The 14,119-nt window shown below is 40.7% G+C and overlaps 1 protein-coding gene and 1 long non-coding RNA gene across 3 annotated transcripts in view; one reads left to right on the forward strand and one right to left on the reverse strand.

Moving 5' to 3' along the window:
- The window catches only part of LOC140711482 (uncharacterized), a 93,578-nt gene extending 92,358 nt beyond the window's left edge, over positions 1-1,220 (reverse strand). For both annotated transcript variants that reach the window (XR_012092696.1, XR_012092697.1), the window contains exon 1: positions 835-1,220. This is a non-coding gene — a long non-coding RNA (uncharacterized lncRNA). The remainder of the gene's footprint in view (positions 1-834) is intronic.
- Positions 1-10,965, forward strand: part of LIX1 (limb and CNS expressed 1) — a 52,421-nt gene extending 41,456 nt beyond the window's left edge. The window contains exons 5-6 of the mRNA XM_007979257.3: positions 5,860-5,937; positions 7,714-10,965. Coding sequence (XP_007977448.3) covers positions 5,860-5,937; positions 7,714-8,001 — 366 coding nt within the window. The 3' untranslated portion in view covers positions 8,002-10,965. The remainder of the gene's footprint in view (positions 1-5,859; positions 5,938-7,713) is intronic.
- The last annotated feature ends 3,154 nt before the right edge of the window (positions 10,966-14,119 follow it).

The following is a 14,119-nucleotide window of genomic DNA, read 5'->3' on the forward strand; positions in this document are numbered from 1 at the left end:
CCCGTCTCTACTAAAAAATACAAAAACTAGCCGGGCGAGGTGGCGGCGCCTGTAGTCCCAGCTACTCGGGAGGCTGAGGCAGGAGAATGGCATAAACCCGGGAGGCGGAGCTTGCAGTGAGCTGAGATCCGGCCACTGCACTCCAGCCCGGGCGACAGAGCCAGACTCCGTCTCAAAAAAAAAATAAAAATAAAAAAAATAAAAATAAAAAATAAAAAATAAAAATAAAAAAAATGCTTAAAATTCCTTCCAAGTACTATGAAAGGCTCTACTCAACCCTCTTTTAGTAATACTTTAATTGCTTTGCTATAGGCTAGGTGTTTTCTGTGTGGTCTGTAGTAAGGTATTTAAATTTGTGAAATAATAATTTGAATCCTACTGTGGACATGCTTCATAAATTCTCCTAAAGGAGTCTGGGTACAGGATGGAGACAAAGGAAGAGGAAGATGTGAGGGCAGGGAAAATCCAAACTCCCTTCCCCAGTAGGGATACTGGCAACCCAGGAGGAGGGCCTGTGGAGAGCATCCCTTTTCCTTCCACCAGCCTTAGCTTGCCTGCTGGGACCTGGCACATTCCTTGGTGGCCTGGGTTAAATGCTTCCGCTTGTGTCTACACATAATGGGAATTGCCCACAGACCTGGACTGTTTCTGCCGCCAACACAGCAATTCAGTACCCCTGGTGGGTAATAGCTGTGTGTTTGTATCTAGCTATGGATGACTCTACCGTATAAAAACAAGCTGGTGTCTCCAGACTGCCCTCGGGCTTTCGCGGGGCGGGGGGTGGGGGTGCCCTGCAGCCAGCACTCGGAGGAAACACGATAGGCCTCTGCTCACCTTCACTTCGTGGGAGGGAAGCCGGGATGCCTGTTTCGAGGTAGCTTTGCCACAGAGAAAACTGCCTGCTGTTTGCGGGGAAGGCTGGGAGCAGTACTAGTCACTGGATCTTGTCAAGGTCGGATTCTAGGCAGACGTTGACTGAAGCTGGTTAATATATTTATTCTGAAGCCTAATGCAATCCAAGGAAGGGTTGTTTATTTACATCTGCTAAATTTTCCAGGTCGCCTTTTAAAACCTCATCCCATAAACAAATTTCCTCTTAAATCCATTCTCTTGGGTGGGGAGATGGTGCCCACCTGTTTTTCAAGTTCTCCATTTACAGTGTTTGTTTTTCTTATTCCTGATGAATCACAGAGCCAAATCTGTCTCCTAGAAAGAGTTCCAAAGAGAAGCAGTGAGCATTTTCTCTTTACGAAGTAGCTGAAAAGCCAAACATTGTTTCTAACAGAGGCAACACCAGGAAAGGCTGTGAGGACAGAGCCCCGTTGTTGTCTGTTTAAATGAAATGAATGACAAAATAAACCAGGAAAGCTGCAGAGTGAGAGCTGCAACCGAAATTTTCCCCGAAGAGGAAAGAAAATACACAGCTTGATTCTTTGTTCTATATTAAATTTACTCTGCTGGTCAGGACCAGCTAGATAATTTGCCAGGCCCAGTGCAAAATGAAAATCTAGGGGCCCCTGTTCAAAACTTGCCAAGAATTTCAAGACAGCAGAGCACTAAACAAAGCAGGGGCCCTGTACAGCGGCGCAGACCTCATGCCCGTGAAGCCGGGCTTGCCTTGAGACAGAGCCACAAGAAGAGACCAGACAAGGGCTAGGCAAGTGAGGCTTTGTCTTGGGTACAAAATTGAAAGGGATGCATAAAAACTTCATAATCAAGATGAATAATATTATAATGCATTATTTTTAAACTCAAAATTCATGCAAAAAATGCACGATAAACAAAATATCAGAATTATAAATAAAAGACCATGAATATGTATAATTGGCCCCACTCACTTTAAATCTTGCCTCACCTGCCTCACCTTATGAGGCTAACTTGTTTTTCTGTTGGTCTAGGTGGGCCCCTCAGGCTTCCAAATTACCCCACAAACCAAACACCACACCCCAAAAGACTTCAGTGAGGAGTAGCCAGATCCTACAGGAAAAGACAACACTAACGTCCCTTACTTTAAAAAAATTGTGTATATATTCTTTTTTTTTTTTTTCTGAGACAGGAGTCTTGCTATTTTGCCCAGGCTGGGCACAAGCTCATACTCTTCCTGCCTCAGCCTCCCAAGTAGCTGGGACTACAGGCACATTCCACCGCACCTGGCTACACTAACTTCCTTTAGAGTAACAGACCTTCTCCAGGTAGAATGCCAGCCAGCAAACACCAGGCAGCAAAGAATCATGGGAAAACTGGCAAGCGGAACTCCACAGCAGCCCCCTCCTTCCCACGCTGCAATCATGCAAGGATTTCCAAAGGAATCAGTCAGAGGCATGCAAAGATTTTCTGGAGTTGAGCCAAGAGCTCAAATAGTTTTGGGAAAATTTGAAGAGAGTGAATTTGGTCTTATGAGGGGAAATAAAGAAGTGAGACAGAAAATATGTGAAAATATTTAAATATACTTTATATAATGATGGCAAGATGAATATCTCTACAGAGGACAAAAACTAGATGGGGATATAACGTACAAAGTTGGAAAGGAGGTCATCTTCCCGAGGGAATTTTAAGAACAAGAGCAACACTGAGGAAGTGGCAGTTGTGTTACTGGAGAGAAAAAAAAAAAGCTGCTTTATGACGGGATAGAAATTTAGACAAACCAGAGGTGGTGAGGAGGTTGACCTTCATTCTGGAGACAAAAACAGTTCAAGTCTCTTTGGGGACATTTTTGAAAGATGAAGGTTGTCAAGGTGCATGAGAAAGGGTTTTGGTTCTGTTCACAGAAGAGCTGTGAATTCTAAAGTCTTAGGAGATTTTCAGGGTGGAATGATAGTCGCTTATGGGGCAGGGAGAGCCGTTAGTGTATAGATAAGAAAGAGAGCCCAGAAGACCCCAGAGGAAGAAGAGTAAGTTTCTGAGACAACGATTATCAGAGGATGGAATTAAGAGCCCTGTTAGCAATAGGCTGTTTCTCAAACTGGGCCACAAGGATGCAAGAACAATGCCAAGATAGCTAGCTATAGGAAGTCACAAAATAAATCCCATATATGTGTCTGAGTTCTCAACTTTACGTAAAGATTGAGGGTGGTGGGGATCAGATGGAGGAGTGGAGTCTCACTCACTTGCCCAGGCTGAAGTGCGGTGTCACGATGGCAGCTCACTGAAGTCTCCGTCTCCCAGGTTCAAACAATTCTCCTGCCTCAGCCTCCCGAGTAGCTGGGATTACAGGCACCCGCCACCACACCTGGCTAATTTTTGTGTTTTTTAGTAGAAACAGGTTTTTACCATTTTGCCCAGGCTGGTCTCCACCTCCTGACCTCAAGTGATCCGCCTGCCTCAGCCTCCCAAGCACTGGGATTATAGGCGTGAGCGACCGCACCCGGCCAATATTTGTTTTCTCTTTTCTAAAACTGGACATATACAATCAAATACAAAATTTGAGTGGATTTTTATGAGACATAAAAGCAAAAAATTTTTCTTATTTACAAATATTGTCACTCCTGTTACATCATAGAGACTGGTTCCCAAATGTTAAAAAAAACCTTCGTGTTCATTTTTACGGCTTCAAAGTATTCAGTGAGTTGATTTGTTAGTATGGTAGGAAGGGCAACACAAATTTGCCCTCCTCAGCCACTGAGGTTACTTTGATGGAAAACCAGAGAAGAACAGCAGTGACAGTCAGATTGGACAGGATTTGATTTCTAGAACAAAGCACTCTCACTTTTTCAGCTTAGCATAGTGATGTGATGAAGTGAAAATCTGAACAAGGGCAGGCAGATGTGGAGGAGAGGGGCCAGGAGGGGGCAGCATCCCTGGGCACAGGACCCAGGAGCCTGTGCAGACAGGGAGGTCTCCATCTGGGGCAGAAGGAGCAGCTCAGCTGGTATTCATGTGTGTTTTAATTAGCAGACACAAGTGCTTTTGCTTTTACTGAGGTGTCTGTGGGCTCTTAGAGTGCTTACTGTGCAGTGAACTTAGACAAAATGCCAAACTGGATCTCTGACAGAAAAGAAGAAAAACATTTCATTCTAATGGCAATTTTAGACATGAGAGAGGTGCTATTTGCTCTTCTAATAATCTGATAGCTTTAAAATTTACCAAATAATTTTAAGATGCCTAAAACCTGACTATGAATCTCCTGATTTTCATACGAGAACCTCTTCCCGAGCAAGCAGATGTAAAGACAGTTAATTAAAGTCAGCTTTTTTGTTTTGTTTTAAGAGAGAAAATATTATGTTGCCCAGGCTGGTCTCAGACTATTGGGCTCAATCAATTCTCCTGCCTCAGCCTCCCAAGTTGCTAGGACTATAGGCACACACCACCGTGCCCAGCTAAAAGCTTTTTTGAATGAGCAATGGGACATCTGTCTATGTTAAGTTTTCATAACTATTTTTAAGACGTGAAAGCTCCTTGATTGTATAGAGTTATTTTTCAATAATTTCAATAACTGCAGGCTATTAATCCACAATAGATGTATCTCTGACAAAAAAAAAAAAAACTATAAGTGAAATGCAAATAATTTCAGTGGAAAACTCATTGTAACCGCATTAGGAAAATGAAAATCTTCAGTATATTTATACACCTTAGCTTTCCGTTGATATCACAAAAGGCAAGGAAATGATGGTGCTGATAGTCTGAATGCTGTGCTTGGCCCTGGCCCTTGGATTTGGAAACCATGGGTGAGTTTTAATGTCAATACAACCTTATTGTCTACATTTCAAGGCATTTTTCTTGACTGAATTTATAAATTTAGGAGTATTGAACAGTTTCTGTAGTTTGTTCATTATATGTTTTATATTGACAAAAGACAAAATAGTAATAAATTTAGTTTAACGATCTAGCTGACTTTTACTTGCAATTTTAGAATTGGGTAACACCTCCTTCTGTAAAACAGAATGAGTGTTCCGATGGGCTGAGCAGAGGAAGTTGGCTTTAGGCAGAAAAGGGCTGAAGAAGGAAGAAACAGAGGACAGAAATGGATTGGTCATTGCATAGTTACTTCTCTTGTAAAGATTAAAGCAGACGGGACTTCTTTATTATGCTGGCTAAAACTGGCTTGTTTGGGGATTTGGGTATATTTATTTTTGGGCTTAAATTTTTGAGTTAAATTGTTTTCTTTAAGATATAACATAGTCACGTGATTCAAAACTCAGTAAGTCTTGCAAAATAATGTCACAAGAAGGTCTCCCTCCTACTCCTGTCCCCTAGGCATTCCTCTGGTATTCCAGAGACAGCTAACGTTACCAGATCCTTTTGTATCTTACTAGAACTCTTCTAGGCATTTACAAGCAAACATATATATAGCAATCTTCTTAATCAAATAGTAGCACACATTACACACTGTTGTGTACCTTGCTTTTATTTTAACACGTCATAGAATTCTTTCTATTTAAACTTATGGTACATTCTCATCCTTTCTCTGTGATTGCAAAGTGTTCAGTAGTATAGATATATCATACTTTAGCCATTCCTCTAAAACTGACCATTTAAGATGCTCTCAGTCTCCAGCAATTTTTTAAAATGCTGCGATGTAAAACCTTGCCTATACACTATTTCTCAGATGTCCTGGTATATTTAAATACCTTCTTGAGTGTAGAACTGTTTAGTGTATTATTTTTAATGCTGAAAGACATTTGCCAAATATGTAGCCATTTCATTACACAAGTAATGTAATGCTGTGGATATAGCAAACGAGGGAGAGAAGAATGTTTCAGAAGCCTGGGGACCCTGGGCTTGGGAAAGTCCCAAAGTGTTGTGACAATATTGTGTATTCTGTTTCCTGATATATTTGGGAATTAAGAGTTATGCCCTGCTCAGCTCTCACCAATGCACATTTCTGATTTGGGACCAATGATAGTTGTTTGGGTTTTGTAGGAGCTGATGACCATTTTCCAACTATTGCACTGGAATGGAAGCCTAAAAGCCCTTCGTGAAACAAAGTGTTCCCGACAGGTAAGATTTTCTAATCAAGTCTGGTTCGTGTTATATGAACTAAGCAGGTGGCTCATCATCTTCCTAGGAGATTTCCTTTATTTGGATTTTTCCGAATATAAATTTGGTACCTTACTTATTAAGAGCAGAGGACACATGAAGAAATATATGGAACAGCCCCACTGAGTCAGGGACTGACCAAATATACACACTAAAAAGAACGTGGGCACAGGACTGATTTAGGTACCTGTACTGAATGCAAACCGAAAGGATCATAAAGGCAGACAGCTTCTAAAGAAAATCCTGGATCTGCTCCATACGCCTCCCCTGCCTCCCTGGAATGTGTGCCCTCTTGCACCTTCTGAGGCAGAAACTTGAAAATGCACTGCTTCTGAAACCTCGTCGCTGGAGGGTGGCCAAGTTGGTGGCCGGAGAAGAGTATTTCCTACTCCTGCCAAAAGTCCCCAATAAACAACAGAAATGATTATAAACTCTGGCAAGCCGGCATTTGATCACCCCCGTTTTTTTGGGTTAGAAGTTTCTTCTTTATTTTTCAGAGACACGGTCTCGGTCTCACTATTTCTTTGTTATTTATGAGAAGCACCCTTCCCCCTTTTTAAATAGCTAATGTAAACCCCCTCCTGTGTATTTAATGGTTTTCACCTGTTGTTCTCCAAGATTTATCCTTCCTCTACCCACCATTAGAATGTGAAAGATGGTAGTTTATTTCTGAGAATTTCCTGGTAGGAATCGGTATGAGGAAGAAAACCTCTAGGAGTCAGCAAGGTAAGGGTGGGTGTAAGCAGCTTGCCATGCACTGCAGCCCCTGGAGATTTTAGTTGTTCTTTGCTTAGAAAGTCTAGGTTTCAGATGTCAAAGATGGAAAAGAAATGAGTAGCCGACAATGGCTTTGGTTTTTTTTTTTCCTTTTCCTTTGATTTTACAAAAGGCCTTTGAAATATGCTGGTTGGATTATAAACACTTTTCCATGATTGTTTTTAATTTGTTAAGGTCATAAATGCATACCATATGTTCTTGAAAATAAAAATAAGCAATGCATTTGCTCCACATGATCAACTCTGCGTATGATGTTATTATGTATTGACAAATTTTTCACACAAGAATTGACAGGCAGTAACTAATTTTTAATTATTTGCAAAAGTAAAAGACAATGTACCATGAAAGTATCATTATGATATCAATAATGGAGATATCTACCTTCCATCATACATTTCTAAACTCCCTTCTGTATTTACTGTGAGATAGTTGGACCATCTCCCTTGTGCTAATACCACAGTTGATTCTCCTGGTTTCTAAATGATACTCTGAGATGCCCTTAACTAAGAGTTTCCTGCTTTCTTCAGTGGATTTGACCAAATGCCATTCTGCCCAAATCCCTTTGTAGAGCTACTTCCCTCTCTTTCCAAAGGAAGTAATGCTGGGCAACAGGGTTCAATGAATAAATGAGGTCATATTCATGCCAGTTGTTGTAGGAATGTATTTTCAGTGAATGGCTTGTATTTCTAGAGGTGGCAGAGCTGTGTTTGGTGAACATTATTGAGTCATTCCTGGTGATGTGTTTTGACTCAACCTGGAGCGGTGTGCTTTGCTAGGCCAACTTAGCCCTTCATTTCCTTTACAGAAGTAAACCAGTGGGTTTTGGTTTCAGTTTTTGAACATGAGAGAGGTTGGGTTGTTGATAAAACCCTAATGGACGTGGGAAGCAGGGGGAGGCATGTGGACAGGTTTCTTTGTTGCTGTTTATTGACCCCCTGGACTTTGTTTCTTGGCCCCCAGGAAGTCATCTCCTACTATTCTCAGTATTCTCTAGATGAAAAGATGCGCAGCCACATGGCCCTGGACTGGATCATGAAGGAGCGAGAGTCACCAGGAATTGTCTCTCAAGAGCTACGAATGGCCCTGAGGCAGTTGGAGGAAGCCAGGAAAGCAGGACAAGAACTACGGTTTTACAAAGAAAAGAAAGAAATCTTGAGCTTAGCTCTGACTCAGATCTGCAGTGACCCTGACACTTCCTCACCCAGTGATGACCAGCTGAGCCTTACAGCCCTGTGTGGCTATCACTAGCAAAGCCAAGCCCCGGGTGCCCTCAGTGATGGCAGAGGCCAGACTCTAACATTAGGAATCTCAGTGCAGAGGTCCTCAGAGGCTCTAGCATCTCTAGCTACTACCGGAAGGCTCTCCTAACCCTCTCCACACATTCCATTTACAAAGTATGAGAGTTGTAGGACCCTTACAAGACCCAACAAGCCACTCAATGCATTTTTTCCATCACACTCTCAATAGTTCCAGCTCAGGATGAAAGGATAGACACAAAACTGTTCGAAAAACATTTCCAGGCCTGGCTTCAACCTAAAGTCTGATTGACATGTGCCTTGCTAGATTATATATGTTGTTTCAAAGAATAGTCCCATATAGCATCCCCCAAAAGAACAGCAGCCAGAACTAGGTAAAGTAGCATGATAGCAATTTAAAAAAATACTTAGGATTAAATAAATAATATGGATTGTTTTAAAAAATATGTAAGGATCAGAGTCTCTTTCTAAGCTTTGTAAGCTAAGCAATAGTTCATGTCCCACTAGATACACTGCAAAGCTACAGTGGGGACTTTATCTGGGCATCTCACCATCAAAGATCTTGAAATAGTAATAGCATGAAAATACTAGATAAAATTAATGTTTAAAATGCTTTTGTAATAATAATTTTTTAAAACCCATGCTCTTCCATATATGGGGATAAATATCACCTAGAAAAGTAGCCTCACTCTTATTCCTCAAGAATATCCAACTTTTATGAGTCTTGCAATCAATTATGTTCATTTTTAATTTGCAAATAGATAACTTGAACTAATTTGTTCTTCTTTTTTGCCACTGCAAATATATATCTACAGGGAGAAAAATTAATGGCATTTCAAAGGTTAAAATGTTTTGAAAAATTATTAGCATGTGACAAAGAATGCTTGCATTTAATTAGTTTCACCAGCATTTGAAAGAAGGACTCTTTAGCTCTTTTTGTTATTCAAGAGCATAAGCAACCAGTAGCTCAAATGTAGTATCATTATTAAGTTTAAGTCACTGGAATCTTCTTTAAAGGACGGATAAGACATTGCCATCTCTAATTGACTCATCTGTATGGGTCAATCAACTGATCAGAAAATAAAATTTTTTTTTTTTTTTTTTTTTAGTAGAGATGGTATTTCATCATGTTGCCCAGGCTTGTCTTGAACTCCTGGGCTCAAGCAATCTGCCTGCTTCTGCCTCCCAAAGTGCTGAGATTATAGGCATGAGCCACCATGGCTGGCCTAAACTAATTTTTAGATAGTTCCTGGTCACTCAGATTTAAGAATGTCAGCAATGTCAATTTTAAATGCTCATAGGTATTTCCTTATCTATAACATGAAAATGATTATTCTGCATTTTATCCAATAGTCCAAATTAAAGAAAATATTTTTCTCAATTTAAAATAATTTCTTTTTCTTTTGTTTATGCAAGTGCATACATGCTTCACTGAAAGCAAAACCATTATAATTACATTAAAGTTTATAAAATAAGATATTTTAACCTCATATCTAATAAGTATGTACAAAGGTAACTATCACTCCTTAAAGTCACATGAAAACTACTGTAACTGATCATGTATTTTGGAATTAGACTTGATAATAAAAGATTATCATGTATCACATATCTCACACCAGGGGAACATTTAGCTACATAATTGTCCCACTTTAATATCTTTTAAAGGTAATAGTAATTTTTGACACATTTTATTTTAAAATATTATTTAAACAAAAGTTACATTCCTCTCCACAATGAGGCTAAATGTCACTTAGGAAAGAACTTTATTCCCTTATATTCCTGAAAAGGAATCAGAATTAACATTTTTATGTTGAATAAATTTTAAAATCTAGGAAACATTCTATTTAATTTTTTTCATAAAGCCATTACTCTTTACATTGCCATTTCCAAAGAGCTACAATTTCCCATGTTGGATGCGATTAAAGTTAGGCACACCTTTACTGCATTAGCAGCCTTTGACAATGACTTCCTCAAACTGACACCATCTTAATTAGATGCAGGGACAGGGATCAGATGGTATGATATCAAATTTACTTTCTGTCCTACAAGTTAAAAACAGTACCCATTCTGTAAATTGAAAATAGAGGTTCTCCCTTGGCCACTGTCAGTTTTTCCTGACTGGTCAAAACTGCCCATTCTTCTTGGAATGGTATGGAAGCTTCAGCAAAAGATGTAAAAGTCAGAATCTTTGCTGGTTCCTTGAATGCTCATTTGGTAGTAAATCAATTTCAGCTGAGACATAAGGGCTGCCAGTACATCATGTAAACATCTTTATAGCCTAGGGAAAAGAAGGTTGAAGAGCAAAGCAGATTTTTTTTTTTTCCTTTTCTATATCTTGTTCTGAACAACACACTGTGATAAAGGGGACTAGAGTGGAAGATTCCCTATTTAAACACATGAAGCTCTGGATCCTAGCCTTTGTTGGTTATAAACCCTTTGAGAATCTGATAAAAGCTATGGATCATCTCCTAGGAAAATCGAACAAAACGTATACATTCACGTTACACAGTTCCAGAATATATGGACCCCCCAAAGACCATGGATTGCCCTAGGGGATCCTTAGATTCTTGCTTAGAACTGTTGATTTTGAACACAACATACAGTGTCAAAGTTTACATCAGTGATCCACCATAACTCAGACATAGCCCAGGTAGCCTGTTTCTAACACAACTGTCATAATTCTGAAATCCAAAATTGCACTGTGTTTGACAGGAGTTAGTTTAATTTCCACAAAATCCAAATTTACCATATTATTGTTTTTTAAAAAGCAGTTTAGAACAAACTAGTTGCTAAACTCTGGTGAATGGGACAGAAAGTACAGATTTAATAAAGTCATACCTCTAATGTTCAGAATTTGGTTGTCTATTTGTTCAGAGCTATAGTTCACTCCTATTTTTGCTGTTAAATTTATTTACCTATTTCTAGAAAAGGAAAATAATTAAACCATAGATATTCCTGAAATGCTGTACCTATATCAACTATGAATCTGATCAGCTAAGTCTCCAGAAAAAGAGAATCAAAAGGATAAAGGTTTAACACTTTTCTGTTTCTTTAGAGAAAGTTTTCAAAGCCAGAGGTGTTGTTGTAGTTGACTTTATATCTAGCTGAGATGCTTTAGAGAATTCTGAGTTTTATCATGCCATGCCTTTCTTTTTATCCAAAGGACAAAAGAAGCCAGACTAAGAATATTTTTATACTATATTCGAAGGTAAACATTAGTTAAGATGTTATCTCTTATATATTGTTGATTTTTTTGTTGGTTTGCCTTACAGAAATGCAAATATCAAGATTTCTTCTATAGTGTCCATCCTTAAAGGTAACATTAAGATTGTTTTTAGCCAAGGCTCTAGGAAAATGAAAATCCCTCTCCTTACAACAGTGGTTCTCCATTTTGACTGCACATTAGAAATACCCAAGGAACCTTAAAAACCCTAAATATCCAGATTGTACCCAAGTCAATTAAATCAGGCTCTGGGAGTGGAGCGCAGGCATCAGTATTTTCTAAAGCTCCCCAGGCAGTTCTAACACACAGAAGGTTGATAACCACTGGTCACTCCAGAAGTACTGGCTCAGAGGTCTATGCCTAACCACCAGGAACTATTACTCCACTTGACCTTGACCTCAAACTCAAATGTGGAGCTCTTCTGAGCTGGGTAGAAGCACATTTTTTTGCTTGGATAAGAGGTCTCTCCTGGAACCCAGGACTAAAGCAGGGCAAGTACACACACATGTGCATACATGCACAAACACCCCTCATCTGAGCAAGAGAGCCAGATTCTGCCCCAGGGTCCAAGCTCTCTTTCTCAAATATGATAGATAACTATCTGCACCAGAATCGTATCAGTTACTTATTTAAAAATACAGCTTCCTAGGCTGCACCTTAGACCTTGCAACCAAATTCCAGGAGAGGGTCTGGATTATGTACCACTTCACCAGGTGTTTCTGATCACACTTCAGCTTGAGATCTTCTGGGTTAAAGCTACCTAACACATCCTTTACTGGGCAGCAGAGCCCTGGCTTCTACAGAGAGAGCACAGAAAGGAATAAGGGAGTGTGTGAAAGGTTGCCTCTCCGCCCCTCCTGGAAGCTAGAGAGAAGAAGGGGCAAAAAGTTGTGTTGCATTTACCTCTCAAATGAGCAGCACCCGCTCTTTGATCACTTTGGCCCCAACATTTGGTATTACTTTTAATCCCTTTCCTAGAAACCATAAAAATACCTATCAGCTCGTGGTTAAAGTCACGTTTTAATATCTAAGTCCCGGTAACACTTTCCTCCTTGGAGCAAAGTAGGTGGTGAAAAAGGCAAGCAGAAGCTTCTTTTGAGAGCTATTGATTCTCTAGTGTTGTTGCTTCCCAAGCAAAAGTCCCAGATTGCCACCTATTTATAGGCACTTCCCAATTCTAGCCCCAACTGGGCTCCACATGTCCATTTGTAAGTCAGTTCAACTGTGAGGATAATACATTTTTCTGTAGGATCAAGGTCATAAATGGTGGTAAGTATCCCAGACCAGCCTACACAGGCCATAGAGTGCCTAAAACATTGACAGTGGGACATAATGCAGCTCTGGGTTGTGAGTGGGCAGAGGAAGGCAGCACAAGAAGCAGCTGTGAGTTTAGGGCATCATATGGAAACACCTCCCTGGAGCGTGTTTCCCAGTTTCAGACTGGTTCTCCAGACACTCCCTTTATTTTCTCTTTGTCCCCTCACAGATTAGCTTGCCAACGCCCCACCTACTCCCATGACCTATTGCCTTTTCTGATAATGGCTTCTTCTACTTTTGACTTGCTAAGGAGAGATGATTTTTTTTTTTCCTGTGTTTCCTACAAAACTTTGGAAGTGTCTGAGTTAGTACCACTAGAAACAGGAACATTCAGGTGACCTGAAAAGGGCAGCCCCTAAGCCTCTTCTCAGAGCCTATTTTCACTAGGGCCTGCGGGGAAAGACATGAACCCACAAGGCAAAACTGTGGGACAGGCCAGCCATGGAGCCTGACCCAGTCACCCAGACCTCTGAGGTTCTTGCTTGTCTGTTGTTGGCTTCATGTGATGTTGCCCTGTCCTGATCACAGCTAGCTATCCCAAAGGCCAGCCAGTGATTCTGGGTAATTTGGCTCAAAACCACAAACTGAATCAATCAGTCTGTCCTCTCAGGATGTGAACTTAAAAGCACAGAAGGAACTGGCCAGTTAGAGTTCAGAGCTGAAGTGGGAAGAGTCTGTCCATGAGAGCTGTGGTCTCTGGAGGTGGAAGGGATGAAGAAGCAGGACCCATGAGTCAGCAAAGGAAGCTGATCAGTACAAGGGGAAGAAGCTTCTTGGTGTTGAGAGCAGATGTAGAGAGAGGCAGAGACAGGAGATGATGAGGCCCAGGAGGGCATGATGATGATGAGGAATTGCTGGCCCATGTGCCCTGCAATAACCTTTCCTTGGTTGCAAGGATCACATACCTCGCAACCAAAGAAATCTCACTGTATTAGCCCATTTTCACGCTGCTGATAAAGACATACCTGAAAGTGGGCAATTTACAAAAGAAAGAGGTTTAATGAACTTATAGTTCCTCATGGTTGGGGAGGCCTCACAATCATGGTGGAAGGCAAGGAGGAGCAAGTCACATCTTACATAGATGGCAGCAGGAAAAGAGAGAGAGCTTGTGCCGAGAAACTTCCATTTTTAAAACTATCAGCTCTTGTGAGACTTATTCACTATCACAAGAACAGCAGGGGAAAGACCCACCCCCATGATTCAATTATCTCCCACAGGGTCCCTCCCACAACATGTGGGAATTATTATGGGAGCTACAAGACGAGAATTGGGTGGGGACACAGAGTGAAACCATATCACCCACCTTACTCATTTCAGAGCAAAGTCACATTTTATTATTCCACTCTTTTCAACCTAAGAAAAGACCAAAAACAATGACACGAGGAGGACCTTCTTCAAGCGATAGAACTGCTCTCATTCTCTGCCCTGGGCTGAAGAACAGTGGCTGTGATTCCAGTCCCCAGGTATAATTGTGAGGAGCTCCCTCATGTAACAGGAGGGGATTCTCCAGAACATAGGCACAGAATGAAGGGTTAGTACCTGGTTCAATTAACACAGGGAAAAATTCAAG

Source organism: Chlorocebus sabaeus, chromosome 4 (genome assembly GCF_047675955.1).
Source record: "Chlorocebus sabaeus isolate Y175 chromosome 4, mChlSab1.0.hap1, whole genome shotgun sequence".
Classification (NCBI taxonomy): domain Eukaryota; kingdom Metazoa; phylum Chordata; class Mammalia; order Primates; family Cercopithecidae; genus Chlorocebus; species Chlorocebus sabaeus.